We start from the raw sequence: 17,419 nt of genomic DNA, 5'->3' as shown, positions 1-17,419 counted from the left end.
CAGAAATGAACTACAAAATTATATTTATTCTACAATTTTTCATAGCTTGTCCAGCATTACATATCCAAATTCGCCCTTCCTAAAGGCCTTCAGGAAGTGAGCAGCGGATGATTCAAAGTCTGGCCTGGTCACGCGCTCTGCCATCACAGTGCGCACTACCTGGTACTTGTCGATCACTTTGGCTCCGGCAGCGAGAACCTCGATGATGTTATCATTTGGCTTCTCTAATCCCATAAACTCCACGTACCGGTAATTCTCTTCCATGTTCAGCCGGAAGAGCAGATAATCAGCAACAACTAGAGGACCCACGAGATGATCCTGAAGACAGGCGCATAACGCCAATTTCAGACCCGTTTCATTGTCTGAGACTTTTGGCGTGAGGATTCCTGGTGTGTCCAGAACGAAGATGGGCGGATTCGCTGATATTCTGATGCGATTCATCACGGATCGTGTGATACCCGGAACGGCTCCCACTGGCGATGAGGATCTCTTGTGCAGATGCTTATTTCTCAGGATGTTCACGAGTGAGGATTTACCCACATTCGGCACCCCAATGATCATGATGCAGTACTCGCTCAGTTCCGATCGGTTGTATCGGTTGGAGTTGACGATGAGCTTCTTGGCCAGCGGCAGGAGTCTTCTGATGCCTTCACACTTTTGATCCTTGCAATTGGTAAATAAAACATGCTCGCACTCGCCGGAACTCTGCACTCTCTCCACTATCTTTGCACCACTTCCCGGCGGGATGAGGTCCTTCTTGTTCATCACCAGGATGTGGGGTTTTATGCCGCGGATTGTGTGCCGGAAGTCTTCATTGCGGCCAGAGAATGGAATCCTGGCGTCGTGAATCTCAATGACACAGTCCACTGACTTCAGCTTCTGCTGCATCTGACGGAGACCCTTGCCCATGTGTCCAGGAAACCATTGCAGTGTCTCCCGGCGGATCAGAGGGAATGCTTTCCGGAAAGCCTGGGACATGTCCTCTTTGTCACCACAACCTCACTTTACTTTAATACGCAAAGGTTGGCAGCAGTGCTGCTGTTTTGGTCTGGTGAAGTGAATAAGCAGAATTTTAGTCTCCCACAAAAATGGTAATTTTCACTAGTTTTTCCATATTTTCCGACAAATTTCACAATTGGAATTCCTTTGGGACATCTTGGGTATTCATTTGGGAGTGAATATTTCCGAATATCTCACAATTTGAGCGAGATATTGCAGTGTAGTTGGGGATAACCTCAAAGATGACAGGGCAATTCAATGATGAACTCCTTTGTTTCCTGTCTCTCTAGGGACAAAATCAATCTGGATCTGGTGGAGGAGGTGATAAGAAGGATGACAAGGATAAGAAGAAGAAGTACGAGCCCCCAATTCCCACGCGCGTGGGCAAGAAGAAGCGCAAGGCAAAGGGTCCGGATGCGGCCATGAAGCTGCCTCAAGTGACTCCCCACACGCGCTGTCGCCTGAAACTGCTGAAGCTGGAGCGGATAAAGGACTACCTGCTAATGGAGGAGGAGTTCATTCGCAACCAGGAGCGCCTGAAGCCGCAGGATGAGAAGAATGAGGAGGAGCGCTCGAAAGTGGATGATCTGAGAGGCACACCAATGTCTGTGGGCACACTGGAGGAGATCATCGATGATAACCACGCTATTGTGTCCACCTCGGTGGGCAGCGAACACTATGTGAGCATTCTGTCGTTCGTGGACAAGGATCAGCTGGAGCCGGGCTGTTCGGTGCTGCTGAACCACAAAGTTCACGCTGTCGTGGGCGTGCTGAGCGACGATACGGATCCCATGGTGACGGTAATGAAGCTGGAGAAGGCGCCACAGGAGACGTACGCGGACATCGGTGGTCTGGACACGCAGATCCAGGAGATCAAGGAGTCTGTCGAGCTTCCCCTCACTCATCCTGAGTACTACGAAGAGATGGGCATTAAGCCGCCGAAAGGAGTGATCCTGTACGGCCCTCCGGGCACAGGCAAGACTCTGCTGGCGAAGGCGGTGGCCAACCAGACGTCCGCCACGTTCTTGCGCGTCGTGGGATCGGAGCTCATTCAGAAGTACCTCGGCGATGGTCCGAAGCTGGTCAGGGAGCTCTTCCGTGTGGCTGAGGAGCACGCGCCGTCGATTGTCTTCATCGATGAGATCGACGCTGTGGGCACGAAGCGATATGACAGCAATTCCGGTGGCGAGAGAGAAATCCAGAGAACCATGCTGGAGCTCCTCAATCAGCTGGACGGCTTCGATTCGCGTGGCGATGTGAAAGTCATCATGGCCACGAATAGGATTGAGACTCTGGATCCTGCCCTCATTCGTCCTGGTCGCATTGATAGGAAGATTGAATTCCCGCTGCCCGATGAGAAGACGAAGAGGCGCATCTTCAACATTCACACCTCCCGAATGACTCTGGCTGAGGATGTCAATCTCAACGAGCTGATCATGGCCAAGGATGATCTCTCTGGAGCTGACATCAAGGCGATCTGCACCGAGGCGGGTCTCATGGCGCTGCGGGAGCGGCGAATGAAGGTGACCAACGAGGATTTCAAGAAGTCCAAGGAGAGCGTGCTGTACAGGAAGAAGGAAGGCACGCCTGAAGGACTCTATCTCTAATCATCGCGCAAAATCATTTATTCAGCTTGGTTTTTTTTAAATAATCCAATAAATTTCACTCCTTGCTAGGATCTGGCGCAGGATTCTTGTATCTCTCCTCTATCTTCTCGTGAATCCTCCTCGTGTGGGCACAGTTGAGCTTCACCAGCTCGTCCAAATCCTTGTTGAGGAGCGTCTGATCCAGGCAAATCTGACAATGTCCAAGCTGAGGATTTTTCAGCAGCAGATCCGCATTGCTGGTGTCTTTTTGCATGCCCATGCACTTCCCCACCAGGAAGGCATGATGAAATCCATCTCTGAATCCCGCGTCGAAACCCTCCTGGTACTTCTGTTCCCGGCCGGCCGAGATCCCGTCTTTGAATCCGCTCTGAAAGGCATCAGTTGGCAGCATTGGTATTGTCAATGCATTGTTTTGCACGCGTTCTTCGATGGTTTTACACTTACTTTGTGATGAATATCAGTTAGTTTATTGTAATTCTGCACTGACACCTTGAACTCATCCTCTTCGGCACCACTGTGAGTCATTATCATCTAGTAATCTTACGTATATATGGAAGATTTTGGGAGAAATACTGTGAGCACTTTTCACTTGTCTTTCAGTGTGTCAACAGTTGGCAATTGCAATGGCATCGAGTTCGACGAATTCGCCAACGGTTCCGGAGGCGGATGTGGAGGCTGCTGTGCAGCAGATTGTGGACTTGGCACAGGAGAAGTCTGGCACACTGTCCAACAATGATCTCACGGAATCCTTCCCGGACATGTCGCGCACCCTGCAATTGGCTGCAATCAACCGAATGCTGCAGCAGGGACAGATGGAGGTGCTCAAGAAGGGCGACCAGCTGGTTTATCGCCTCAAGGATCCAGCGAAGAAGGCATCCGCCCCGAAGGGAGCTGACAATGAGGAGAAGATCGTGTACAGCATCATCGAGGAGGGTGGCAATCAGGGCATCTGGATCCGAGACATTCGGCAGAAGAGCAATCTGATCATGGCGCAACTTAACAAGATCCTCAAAAGTCTCGAGAACAAGAAGCTCATCAAGGCGGTGAAGTCGGTGAATGCGAACAGGAAGAAAGTCTACATGCTGTACAACGTCGATCCGGACAGATCAGTGACGGGAGGCGCATGGTATCAGGATCAGGACTTTGAATCAGAGTTCGTGGATGTGCTGAATCAACAATGTCTGAGATTCCTGCAGATGCGCAGTGAGACTGCGGGGAAGGACAATGAGGGACCTCTGCTGGCGAAGCAAAAATCCCTCTGCTCCGTCGGGGATGTGCACAAGTTCATCTCCGATCTGGGCATCAGCAAAGTCAATCTGGACGAAGAGGATCTCAAGACAATTCTCAAGACTATCGTGTACGATGGCAAGGCGGAGAGCGTGCAGATGGACGGATTCACTCTCTACAGATCTATTGTTCCCGCCTTGCCACCGCCAGGACTCGTTCAGATGCCCTGCGGCATCTGCCCGGTCATCTACAATTGCTCCACGAATGGGCATGTCACGCCAAAAACCTGCCTCTACATGATAGATTGGCTGAATAATTGATTTTACCAGCAATAAATTTTACTGGGGCTTTAATTAAGACTTTAAGTATCGAATTTCGACTTTTTCTGTTTCTCAAGCGCGCCCAATAAAATTGACTATCATTGCGCAGTGGAATATTGCATTCGCGAGATATGAAATAATAATGAATATTTTCATTTCAATCACACACGATTCTGTGGTAAAAATCGAAATTCTGGCACGTATGGGTGTCGTTATGCCTATAGTTATACAGCATGCATGCTTTGCATAAATATTTTGTCGCCTCAATAGTGTTCATCTACAATAGTTGAAAACGCTTGTAGTTATTCTCCTCCATTTATTTTAATGACACCGTCTGTTGTGGAGCGCAAGTTGGTAAATTAGGTGTAAAACACGCGTCTCTGCCGCCGCGTGTCTTGAGGAATATCTCACATACGCGCCAAAAAGAACGCATATAGTGAGGATAAGAAAAATGTTGTGGACGGAAAATTTGCATTTAATGCCAAAACAGAGAGAGAAGATCGTTAAGGTGCCATCGCCGAATGACAAACAAATCCTTGAGGTATGTCGAAGAAGAACAATAAAATTATGATTATTATGCTACTTTTTGTTGTGTCTTCACGCAAACACAATCAGAATATTTAATGTTGTTTGACAATTTTGGATCTTTTGTCGCCTCTTTGCCTTGTTTGTCGTGTTCCTTTTTTTACACATTTTGGGGGAATTTTTCGTTTGTGAGCCATTTGTCGAAGGAAATTGCCCTCTCGACAGAGCTGAGTTTCTTCTAGACTTGAGATAGAAATACACTAATGTTTAATTAGAGAACTTTATAGAATGTCTTATCTGTATTGTCAACAACTCTGCAACACGCAACCTTGTAAGGAAAGTACTCACTATTAACTTAAGTATTTTTGCTCTGGTATTTTGGCTTTTTAGACTTAGTGATAAAGTAATTTGGGTCTCTTCCAACTGAATTTATTGCACGTTAAATTGTCAGCGCTATCAGTGGAGGCAAAAAGGTGTCTCGTGATAATTCCCAGAGCTTCTTTAAATATTTGTGCACACGAACTCGACATTTTTTCCCCGCCACAGAAGAGATTAAACTTGAAGGCAATTTTTTTCACTTCACCTTTTGTGTCTGAGAAATGAGGAGGAGCAGAAGGAAAAAAAAAACTTAACACGATAATCATTTTAATCACTTAAATATGACATCCACCTAATTTTTTCCTCCTTCATAATTTACTTTTCGTGATATGGAAAAAAAATTCGCCTCACAATGCAATATCATTGAAGTATCTGAGCAATTATTTGGTTAGATTTTTTCCCAGCCAAATATTTTGCCTTTTTCCCCGTCCGAAAATCTCAATGAGATCCTCTCAATGCTTTCGTGTCCCATATTTTGTAGTGTTTTGTGGGGAAATTTGTGTGAAAATTGATTGCTCTGAAAAAATTAATTTATGGATCGTGCCCAACAACAGAAAAGTAAGGAATTTAGTAATGTTTAGAGGGGAAAAAAGACATCATAAATATCCGAAATTATTCCTCAATCAATTGCTGCAACGCGCGATTTAAATGTCACTGCAAGGGAGAAAAAGAGCAAAAGTCCAATTTCAAAATTAAATTTAATTTATTCATTCTCTAAGTCAGAGGAAAAAAAAATCTCTGAACTGAAGTGTTGTAAAATTTTTGACCAAATCAATTTCAAAAGCACCTCAACCTCCAATTATACGCGAACACCGTGAAAATAATTTGCTGAAAAAGCGCGTCTTATACGAAAAAAAAAACATTCCTGGGTTGCACTTAATTGGGCAAATTTAATAATAACAGTAATGAAGTAAAATGAGTTGAGAGACTGTGAGTGAGGCAAAAAATGGCGAAATGCCTAGAAACTGAAACTCTCAATAAATATTAATTCAAAGTCAACTCCACGGTGTGAATTTGAAATTTTAATTTAATCCGTGGAACAGAAGAAAATGAAAAATGCCAGAGAGCCGTCAAAGAAAAGCCTCCATGCGGTGAGTTTTTATCAGAGAAATTGAAAGCGACATTGACATGGCATGAATTTTATGCAAAACCTCATTTACAATGAGATTTATTTGATTTTCAAAACATTTTCTGGTAAAGCACTATAAAGAAATGCTTCTTTTCCCTCGCGTCTTCTGCACAAAATTCCATCGACGCTTTAGATGGGCGACAACATTGTCATTTGCCGTGCATTTCATTATCTCAATCTCTCCATCTCACTGAACATGGCTAAACCATCGTGAATAGAAAGAGAATTAGGAGTGATTTTACAGGGTTTCTTTATGGTGTTTCTGCTCGAGAACTTTTTCAGTGGGATTTATTCTAAACAAATTTATTATTCACCGTGACTGTCTTGGAGGAATTTCTGTAATTGGTAATTTTCAACTTGTTCCCTGATTTACGCACTAAATATTGATTTTCCACAACCTATCGTGAGATTTATTCTTTTTTTTTTGAAATTCGAGATGCTTAGACCACTGATAAGAAGTCAAGATTTACTGTCCTGACTGTGAAAATAAAGCTCATGCAGCGCCGAATGAATGTCGATGAGTGAATTCCGACCTTTCTTTGTCCTTCTGGATTTTCATCGTCAAATTTACATTCATTTGTTTTTAAGTTCTCTGACTGAAAATGGAGTGTCAATGAAATAAGTGAAAACGTGGGCGAAATATTTCATTGATTAAAACATGATTTCAGTGATATAAAATATGCCCACAGGTGAATTTTTTCTTAAGGTATTATTTTTTGTAATATTCGAATTATCAATGATGTCAACATGACTGTTTTTAAGGTGATTTTCCCCGAATTGTCACACACACACAATACCAACTATTTTATTACTGATACCTTTGTCATGTTTTGCAATTTTTAAAGTTTCGTGAGTTTGTCTTAATCATATTTTTATTATATATTTGATATGTGGCGAAAAAGTGTATGAACTCTTTATGAGTTCATAAAATTGCGGTTTATCATTTTATGATAAGGAGTTGTGTCTTAAAATTCACATTTTGAAAGTAAACACCACGTTTCGAATATATATATTACATACTTATTTATGATACAAACATTTTACGGGTTTATTACCTTTATTGGTCCTTCCATGAGGTTAGTGCCATTTTAGAGGTATTTTGTGCGCTAAGTTCTATCTTACCTTGATGATTCTCTTCATCATTTATCAAATAACCCTCCCTATTAGTATCGCACAAGTTGTTTTTACTTATTGTAAGCTTATTCATATATTGATTTATGATGATTTCATATCCAGGCACTGATTGCAGAATTTCAGCATGACAGACGAATAATTGCTTCATTGACTTGTACCTGTAATTCTACACGTATGAATATTGTCTTTGAGAAATTTCATCTATTCTCTGTGGCCCTTTCGCTGCATAGAAATCGATGTCTTATGCAAATATCGATTGTTGATTGAGGTGTGAAAAGTAACGACAAAAGGTGTGTGCTTATAGAGAAAAAAAGTGGAGCCCTTTAGCGAAAGTTTTTTTCTCTCTTCACCTTGATTTCTTTTCATCTCTCGGACGACGTATCATCCAATTTAACGCTAATAGTGTGTTTTGATATTACAATTCAGCGTGGGCCTCAATGGCAATCAATCAAAGAGGCTAATTGATTCATTTTAATGCGTCTCACAGGCAAAATGGGTGCAGTTTTCCTCCACTGTTCATCGCGCCAAGACGATCGTGGAGAGTGAGCAAATAAGCGCGGCGAAGATTATGACAAATAGCGTATGGTGTACAAGGGAGTCGATATAAAAGCCCAATAGATATTTTTCTCTCAATAAGAGACTGATGGGTGGGGGTATTGTACCCATTTGGCCTCAGTGTTCTTGTGCGTTATCTCGCGAAGGTCAATCGAATTCTTTGAGGAGTCTCACTATGTATGTGACGCTAAGAATGAGAATAAACTTCGCCGGCAGCTTTTTCACGCGAAATAAATTTTAAAAAGGAGCTGGAAAGTCTCCATAGCGCGAAAAACAAGTAAAATAAGAGTGTCGATGGTGGGGCCGGCAAAAAAGAGCGCACAATAAAACGACATATCAAGTGAATCCAATCACTGGAGTTTGTGTGTGAATAAAATTAAATGGTTTGAGAATACAAATGGCTTGGCGTAGATTTTTTTCAAAGCTCTGCAAACTCGACTAGAAGTTTTATTCTCAATGTGACGACTATCTGGCTGGAAATTGACCAAATGCGAATATACTTGCGAATACATTATGAGAAGTGTGCATGCTTTAGACATCAATTGATTGATTTGTTTCTCAAATGAAAACGAAGACGTGAACTGAATACGTTTAATTCAACATGCTGCGATCTAGTTTTATTTTACAAGTTGTTTCTTTTTGCATCCTCAAAAGTTCTTCTTTCTTTTTAGGGATTAAGTTTTGTGTGTTTTGCTCTTGCAATCTGCACAATATCCAAAAAATTAGTCAAACATTTTGCAGAATCTCTTAAGCTCACTCCTTATTTCACATTCTGACAACCTCTACGCAAATCAGAAAGATTATGTCCAGTGATTAAATTCTCCATTAGGTTCAAGGCTTCGAAATGATTTAAATACCAATTAATTTCATTCATGTCTCTCTGGCGAATTCGAGTCGCAAATAGAGACGTTTTTGGCAGGTTTTGCCATTCTCAGGCATCAATCCTAAATGGATGTGATATAGATTTTTTGTGTGTCATTTTGCTCTTAAGTGCCTTTTCGCCCAATGAATCATGTCATTTTTACCGTCCAAATGTGGATACTCACAAACAGTAATGAGATGCTCGCCACATTCGAATCGCCCATGCAGAATTGAGGTTTACTCATTTTAGTGGCGTGAAGTGTTCTCTTCGACATATTTTAATACTTGGCCACTCATTATCATTTTCCTCTCGTATGGAAGACATACAAATTACAATGGGGTTCTTCTTTCCAAAGGTGGCAATTCACCAAGACTATCTTAATTGCATTTCCTATGTTTCACTTGTTATTCACATTGCGCAGCACCTCTCAAAATTCTCAAACAGTGCCATCTTCCTCCGCCAAAAGAGTCGGTTTCGTGACACCATTTGGACCCATAGTGATCCATTTCTCTGATTTTACGCCGCGACTTTTCTTTCAACTGCGAGGCGTGCATTTCGGACCGAAAAGAGGTAAATGCCGACTTTGGTGTATTGACGAAGAATGGGATGGAGAATGAGTAAAAAAAACAAACATGCGACCAAACTTTAGTTCCATATCATATGCCCAGTTATTCTTTTTGCCATACCTTTCCATCTTCTTGGCTCTATACAGTTTTTTCTTTCCCTCCAACTATTTTCCTCTATACGCTATTAATTGCGCCTAAACACTGTTAGAAATTGATCAAACGAAAAATACCCACTGGAAAACGAATCTCTCTCTCACACACAGTGTCCAATATACAGGCGCATATCATGATGTTCTAACTTCTAAAACGATTACAGTGCCAAGGAGGAAAAAATGTCTGAAACCCACCCGACAATGGAATTATTCCATGATGATTTATTAAAGCGTAAAGAGCTGATCCATCAACTCCTTCAGAATTTCTCGTAGGTTATTAAGCACAAATCATGTTAGAATTTTTATTGAGGAGTAAAAAAAAAAGACACGAGGGAGAAAAAGCATAATACGACCTGCACCGATTCCATTTTTTCCAAGCCTTTGCCACACAAAGCGTCTGCGGGAAGAATGTGGGATTCAAATCTCCTTCATTCACGCATAATTTTAATCCAACAATTAATGGACAGAGAGGGTTCCATCTCTCCATGCGGATTGTCCAAGCATTTAGCCTGGTCAGAATGAATTGTGTGGAGAATATTCACGAGAATGAATGGTTGGGATGATGATTGTCGTAAAGCAAGGCTGAACACTTGTGAAATTTAGGTGATGTACAAGGTGTCTAGCTAATGATTATGACTTTGCATTCTTGGACTTCTGCAAAATAAATACACTTCTCTATCTTGACATACATATATCATTCCCAATACAATCTCACAGCAATTCCAATAGTAATTACACTCCAGGAAAGTTAATTTGTAAATGACTTTCCTCATTGATGGAAGAATGTAACAAATTTATTTCAAGTGAAATAAAAATAAATAAACATTACGCACAGACTTAGACATTCTGCAGATGACAGATAAATATGTTGAATGATTCCATGTCTGTATTTAACTATCATTCAGCAACTCTGGATTTTATACAAACATCGTGCACAAGTGAATTCAAGAAGTGGTCCTGCCTTGGATTCAAAGATAGATGCGAGGTAAAGAGCAGAGAGACGAATAATGGTGAGAGACCTTAAGATGAAAAGAGTGTGTAAAGGGATAATTTAGCTTCAATTATTAATCCCCACTGAACAATTGTAAGAAGGAAGGAGCTTAGAAAAATGATATTTCTATGTTTCCAGGTTAAGAAGCTTATATTCGCTCCCCAATTTACCTTCATAGCGGGGGGAATTATAATAATTTATATTCTGTGTTCTCTGATAGCGAAGGAGTTCCATCAAAAAGGAATTATCGCTGCGTAACAAACGTCTTTCTTCTCACATTTTACTTAAAACTGTTTTTTTTTTTTCTCATCTTCTTCTTTGTCATTGAGAGAACATTCCTGACCTGCTGCAGCAAGAAGCCATTTGATACAGGTCTAGAGAAGGTAATTTTCATCTTTTCATCACAATATATTCCACTCAGGGAGTTTTAAACGATAATTGAATGAGATAAAGTGGTTTTGTAATTGTCTTAGCGAGATATGCAATTATTTATGTTTTTCCTTGATGACATTTTTTTTTCAATGCCAATGTGTCAATTTCACTTGAATTTGTGACGCAGAACAATCAATAAATTGTCTATTTCATGATTCTGCTCATTAAATGTAATTGATTGAATAAAGTAATGCAGTGGCTTTAGAGGAATTTTATTGACTGAAATTGTCATTTTGCCTTTTTTGGCATTAAGTATCGCGCGTGTTACATCGCATTGTTTGTGTGATTTTGAAGAAGCGAAAAAAAGCAACATTGAATATCGCATCTTGGTTGGATTCTTTATGGTTTCTCGCCACAATTATTTTATTAGAAGAGACAATAAATATTACGAGGAGAAATGACTGGCGATGAGGAATATTTTGCAGCATTTTTACGATATTGTCAATGGTTTTTATTACACTTTCCCACAATATCTTCTCAAATTTCAAGGTGGATAAATCGCCCGAAAACGTTACGTATAATATGATAGTTTCAAGTTATGGATGAGAGAAAAATACACACAAGATATGGCAGCAAGAGACCATAATTACTGTGGGGCAATTAAATGCTGTGGCGCGGCTGATAATTTTGTAAATTTGTCAGAAGGAAATACAGAGTGACAGCAATTTGTCCGTGTAAAGGTAATTAAACTTGCGCAGCGCGGATGATAATCTCATGAGGCACGATATTTAGTAGAAGAAATTGAGGGTGAGACGAAAAGCAACGACGGAAAAATGTTGCAATAGAAATGGAAGATATATAATCACCTACATTTACGAGCCCGTGTTTGATGATCGGAAAGCACAAGAGGGAAAATCGAAAATTTCACTTCGAAATGCAATATGCGCTTTTTTACACAATTACCGCGATAATGTCATGTGTCGTATATCACAGGTAATTTTGTATTTCCTAACATCTCAAGAAGTTCTTATCGGCACGAGTATGTAACGCAAGTAATGATGAAATATTGGCTCTTACGACTCGCAAGCGCAACAGATCGACACGGTCATGGTTTTGCCTCTAAAAATCCTCGAAAGCCACTCAAATTCTTTCTCTCTTTGTCATCAATTAAACATTGCACAGGGTCTCATTGCTATATTAGGCAAGGAAATAAATTAAGGAAGTTATTTCGGCTTGTTTCACCACATAAGGAAATGTGGAAGGAAATTGGGCGAAGACAGAAGTTTCTGCAATAATGAGATTTCACGTTGCAGACATTTTTGTGCTGAAATTTCAGGTTTCCTGCAATAATTTCCCTAAAAATAAAATTTACGAGACTTTTGGGAAAAGTGATTTCAAATTCAATTAATAAAACACATTATAAGATGTTTAAATTCAAAAATGGAAATTATATTGTTATTCTTGATTTGACTTGTAATTTATTCGAAAATTTATGCAAAGTTTTCTTGACTTGTGCGCGACTTCTTGCAGAATCCCCAAAAGCTGTTCCAATCTCGATTGTTGAAACACTTCAAGTGGAATTCCAAGAAATTGTTTCAGCAATTTGTATTTCCTAAAATCATTAGTCAGGCGCTGTAAAAGATTTCGATAAAAATATTCGCATTATTAATTTTCGGCTATAGTTTGGTATTTGCTGGAAATCACTCCATATTACAAATCACGAATTGTAATGAGAAAATCGCGCTCTTGAACAAGTTATTAAGTGTTGATAGCATCGATGGTGACCTTTTCAGCGGCGATACAGGAACATAAAAAGCTCAACGATATCGCGTCTCAAAACGCCACATTTTCCACTCATCACTTGTCTTAATAAGCACTCATCTAGCGTTAATTTTGTGGTGTTAGATTGCAGAAAACGTGGAGAACGGCGTGTGTGTGAGAGAAATACGATGAATGGAAAGAATGATATTTTACATTTGATCTCTACTATTGCAGAATATCGTAGTTTTTTCCTCAACTCATTCGTTAAATTCTTCCCATTCATGTTGATTAATATCTTTTAATGCGACAGAGATCTCAAATCAATACAGCGTGCAGGTGTCTCAAATGATCAAATGAAGCTTATGAGAAAATTCCATGGACAATTATTGTGTACATTTATGACGATTTTAAATGAAAATTGCCTTCAATCTTGCCATGGGTGTATTGAGTGTGGCAGGTGAATTGCATTCTCTTCTTCTTGTCCGCGCGATGCATTATCAACGTCCAATGATGCATAAAGAGATTATGTTATTCATCTTCTTGCACTTATCGCTGAGTGGCTTGTAGAGGAAAAAAGTCACGGTGGTATTGTAGAGTGTCTCTCTCTTACTCGGGAGTAGTAAGATTAACTGCGTCATTCCTTCATCACGTTAACAATTATTAATTCAAGGAATTCTCATTTGATATCGACAAGTTGTGATTGAGCAAAAAAACACCACCAAAGACGTGCGCGACGAACAAAATAAGGTGTCTGATTCTCAGAAAAGTTGATTATTATTTAGATTTTCCAAACAGGTGGCGGTCAAGGAGGGGGGTTTTTTCCATCATCTCCCTTCGATCTTTGATCCCAGGGGCAATTCCTCACCAGCTAGCCTCAGCGCACAGGGCTATTCGGACGACCTGTAGCCTCAGTTCATAGGGCAAAATTTCATTTTCGATGGCCATTTCTTCGCGTAGCCATGCATTTGGTAGAAAGGTGAATAAAAGCGGCGTCACTGTCCACAAAATACCTGTTTCAAATCCACGGAGTGCACCCAGGTAACAGCAACAAAGTGGAAGAATTCCATCGTCATTCATTCGATTTCACTCACTCTACATTAAAAACCCGATGCCGACAAGGTGTATAATCTTCCACATACGCACAACTCTATTCCAATCTTAGACCATCATCGCAGACACACAAGACTTTTCCCTTAGAGCGATTTTACGAAGCGATAGTGAATTGTGTTACGAGAAGAGGAAGATGGCTTGTGTGAGCATTCATTTTGTGGAGATTCACTTAAAAGGGATTAATATTCATCTCGCGAGAGATGATTAGCGGAATGTTAATTTGTGAAAATGGACACTTTGGAGAAATTATCTTGTTTGTTTGTCGTACTTTTTTCCCGAGTGAGAGAGATAAAAAGAAAGAGAAGACGAAGCATTTAACCAAACGCCCACATTAGCATATAATTCCATCGTGTAGGACAATGAAGGCAGTAAATATTAAATTATTACTATTAATTCTATAGTGTAATTATTTTCAAAGGAATAGCAATGTTCATTACATTGTTCTCTTATGTCACACCGACAAAATGTTAAAGGAAGAAAAAAAAACATTTAGACAAAGACCATGACTCAGGTGTGATGGATAATTCATAAAGTCAAGGTATAACAAGTAACCTGCAAGAACTTGGATGTATAAATAAATATTCAGGGCGAGTGTGCAAAGACAAAATTGAGATTAGTGAACTTTCAAGTGATTCTCTTTAGCATTTAAATTTGCCTAAAATCGGTCACGCAACTTACATGTCTTTCCGGGGACACAATTTAAGAACACGCGCTCTCTTGTACCAAATACAAGATCAAATATCAGTGTTATTTGGTTCATTTTTTTCCCCTCAGCATCTTATCGTGAAGCCAACAAGTGTAGCAAAACGCCAAACAACTTGAGGTAACAGAGCAATTAGCAGAGCAATTTATGACAAGATTATAATAAATCCAAGATCAATATCGACCTTTGGCAGTCCAATCACTCAATAGAAGTAGAATACTTTTTCATATATTCCAAGAAATATCACATATTTTCAGCAGCATTCTACAAGAGTGTTTCACAATTGAGAAATATTTAGAAAGGCGCGTAGAGATACTCCAAATTCACAAGCACACTTCTGTAACTCCAGAGTTACAGCAGGAGATATGTGGCATGTGTGCATTCTTAGAGAATTGAAAGAGTCTCGTACGAAATTTTAAGCCAATTAACTGAAAATTGAAATTCCAGCTGAGTTATATCATATGGAGCTACACGAAAATAGCAATATAGACAATTGAATAAGACTTTTGGCTTCATTAGCCGACGCGGAGAAAAGAACGAGAATTGGATTGAGGGAGTTTGGCCCAGTCGGACACCACCGCGTGTGCCTCCAGTGGGAGTTCCTTTCATTGGCAGCTCGCTGGGAAGTTAGAATGTTCTGTGAGTGTCAGAATGCTGAGAAAATAAATTATAGAATCAATTTGGAGTCGAAATATCGACCCGAGCACTTCTTTGTTTGCCTCAATCTGGTGGATTTTACGCGCCGGTCTATGGTTAATTCAGCAATTACAATCTGAAAAAAATCTTTATTGATTTCCTTTCAGTGGAAAAATCACAAAACTACGTCAATTGGCACTATCAGAGGAAAATCTTCGCGAGCAATAAATCCTGTACTGATAACTTTCTAGTCCATAAGTAATTACGCAGAGATGATAAACTTTTATTAGCAATTGAATAAGGTGCAATTGTGAAACACTGCGAAAAACACGATATTTCATAAGATTGGAAAAAAGAAACACGCATATTTTCCATAGCGCAGCATTTTGTCAGGAAAACACTTTATTATTGTTACCGTGTTAATTTCACTCAATTATTTAATCCACAATTAAACAGCTAATTAATAGCCGTTCCATTTTCTTCTCATTTCTGAATACCATTCATTTTTGGAGCATCTCATCGAGCTGCGTGGTTGTTTTTTTCGTGGATGACTTCAATACTTGAGCATTTTGTGCTAAATGGATTTCCCGATGAGGAATATTTTTTCAATCTATCATTCCGCGAATCGAATTTGTGGCATACTTCAAATTTCCGATTACATATTTCGTTTACCACAGAATTTATGCTCAAGTTGTGGCATATCTAAGTGAGCATTTTTTACTTCACAAATTGTTTTCAGGGAAGACACTTCTCTTTTCACCCAAATGCATTACCTTTAAGAAGTCACGTAATTACCAGGACTTAAGGTCGCAGGAAGTGCATTGTAATCAAGACTTCAGAGGTGGTCGTAGAAATTCCTCAAGCATTATCTACGTGTTCCATTTCCTCATAGTTTATCAAAGCATTAAGTGGGTGACCAATCCTACAGATTACAACACTCGTCTTCATTGACGTTCATTGCTCTGCGGGCTTAGGTGTATCAGCCTCTTTTGAAATATCCTTGAGAAATACTAATTCTCTCAAAAGACTTTGGCATTCGCAATGAATCCAATGGCCAGATAATGGGTTCTATAAATCTCAATACTTCTGATTTCGTCGTGTTCAGACGTTCTCTTGGTGATATCATCAACGTGACTAATCCTTATCGTGGAAATGTTTCGCCGCGATATAATTATTCAAAGACGTACTACATACCTAAGTTACATGATTGTGAGATTTTTTCCTGGCGGCGCAGCTCTATTATTCGTATTAGAAAAAAAATCTCTGATGTTTGAATCGATTGTCATTGATTGAAATGGCGTTGATTGCGAACTAGAACGTCGCAGAGTAGATGTGAAAAATATGATGGCAATTTATGGAAATCTTTTGCCAACCACTCACCGTTCAGGTGATTCGCAATAGAACACCTAAAACAATTTTATGAATGAATGTGAATCACACATCCAATACACTGTGGCAAAAAGAGGTTAATTTACTAACTCAGCACGTGGATCATTTATCATTTTGCACCAATTAATTACTAATTGTGGCGATTCTTGTGTGTGCAAAATTTATGACCGCTCTGTTATCGAATGTAATGTAATTAAGGAGAAAAGGTTTAGCTGTCTGTCATCTCTTTTTGTTTTTCGCGAATGCTCCAGTTTCGCCCAAGATAATCCCTAATCGCATCTGATGGCTTTACAGGCCTATTTTTGGGCGTCCGCCCCGTGGAATTTTTCAGCCACCGCGTGCTCGGCAATTGGGCACAGAATCTCGATGGCGATGTGTGACACATGGAAGGACGCGAGAAGGTCGCGTCGCACCTGAGAGACGATTTTGTCACCTTCTCTTATTTGTGTGATATTTGAGAAAACACACTGATAACTTCCGATCGCGACGCAATCCATTTTGGTTTTGGAACACAATTGATGCCTGGCCAGTGACGAGATTAGCTCTCCCACCTTCTGTTTTTGTTGTACATGTGGTAAATCGGTGGGTCTTTTGAGGTGTTGTGTGTGGGTCATTTGAAAAGATAGTGAGACTTCTGCAAGAAAGTCTCGGAAAATCACAATCTGACTGGGAGTTAAGCAGTTGAGAAAATGAAGTGATTGCAAAAAGGAGGATCAATTTGCCTGTCTATAATTGTGATATCTGATCAATTAAGTGGATATTGTAAATAATAATAGCTACTTAATATTTACTTTTTGCCATACAGAAATCGCGGCAATTAGACTTGAGCAAGTATCCCGGATCATGAGAGAGCTCGTGCACTTTCTGAGCGACTCTGGGCGCAAATCGAACAGGTAAGTTCTCCAATCCGAGTGAGCTTGTTAGGTGAATTGGAGATATTGAGAGTTGGAGTGGAATGCCTTGAACATTTTATTCAAAATTGATATTGAAGTTGATGCTTGTG

General features: G+C 40.1%; 4 protein-coding genes across 4 annotated transcripts; 2 read left to right on the top strand and 2 right to left on the bottom strand.

Moving 5' to 3' along the window:
* Positions 1 to 8: 8 nt before the first annotated feature.
* LOC132257572 (mitochondrial GTPase 1) lies at positions 9 to 1,037 on the bottom strand. Its single transcript, XM_059754541.1, has one exon. The coding sequence runs from the start codon at positions 976 to 978 to the stop codon at positions 40 to 42; it is 939 nt and encodes a 312-aa protein (XP_059610524.1). The 5' UTR covers positions 979 to 1,037; the 3' UTR covers positions 9 to 39.
* On the top strand, positions 1,012 to 2,606 carry LOC132257563 (26S proteasome regulatory subunit 4). The gene is made up of 2 exons (XM_059754531.1): positions 1,012 to 1,091; positions 1,290 to 2,606. Exons 1-2 carry the CDS (start codon positions 1,089 to 1,091, stop codon positions 2,604 to 2,606), a joined length of 1,320 nt encoding a protein of 439 aa, XP_059610514.1. The 5' UTR covers positions 1,012 to 1,088.
* Positions 2,607 to 2,661: 55 nt separating this feature from the next.
* On the bottom strand, positions 2,662 to 3,232 carry LOC132257578 (uncharacterized). Its single transcript, XM_059754546.1, has 2 exons — positions 3,051 to 3,232; positions 2,662 to 2,973 (listed from the first exon to the last, which is right to left on the bottom strand). Exons 1-2 carry the CDS (start codon positions 3,135 to 3,137, stop codon positions 2,662 to 2,664), a joined length of 399 nt encoding a protein of 132 aa, XP_059610529.1. The 5' UTR covers positions 3,138 to 3,232.
* LOC132257574 (probable DNA-directed RNA polymerase III subunit RPC6) lies at positions 3,008 to 4,775 on the top strand. Its single transcript, XM_059754543.1, has 2 exons — positions 3,008 to 3,122; positions 3,207 to 4,775. The coding sequence occupies exon 2, from the start codon at positions 3,230 to 3,232 to the stop codon at positions 4,151 to 4,153; it is 924 nt and encodes a 307-aa protein (XP_059610526.1). The 5' UTR covers positions 3,008 to 3,122; positions 3,207 to 3,229; the 3' UTR covers positions 4,154 to 4,775.
* Positions 4,776 to 17,419: the final 12,644 nt, after the last annotated feature.

This window comes from Phlebotomus argentipes, unplaced genomic scaffold (genome assembly GCF_947086385.1).
Source record: "Phlebotomus argentipes unplaced genomic scaffold, Phlebotomus argentipes genome assembly scaffold_4, whole genome shotgun sequence".
NCBI lineage: Eukaryota > Metazoa > Arthropoda > Insecta > Diptera > Psychodidae > Phlebotomus > Phlebotomus argentipes.
Note: the sequence above shows the minus strand (reverse complement) of the source record. Positions and strands in the feature narration are given on the sequence as shown.

Bases quoted from the DNA above. Each gene is read 5' to 3' on its own strand.
- LOC132257572 (XM_059754541.1), bottom strand. From the start codon at position 978: ATGTCCCAGGCTTTCCGGAAAGCATTCCCTCTGATCCGCCGGGAGACA.
- LOC132257578 (XM_059754546.1), bottom strand. From the start codon at position 3,137: ATGATAATGACTCACAGTGGTGCCGAAGAGGATGAGTTCAAGGTGTCA. The intron at 2,974-3,050 runs GTAAGTGTAAAA...GATGCCTTTCAG, and splicing joins TAACTGATATTCATCACAAA to AGCGGATTCAAAGACGGGAT.
- LOC132257574 (XM_059754543.1), top strand. From the start codon at position 3,230: ATGGCATCGAGTTCGACGAATTCGCCAACGGTTCCGGAGGCGGATGTG.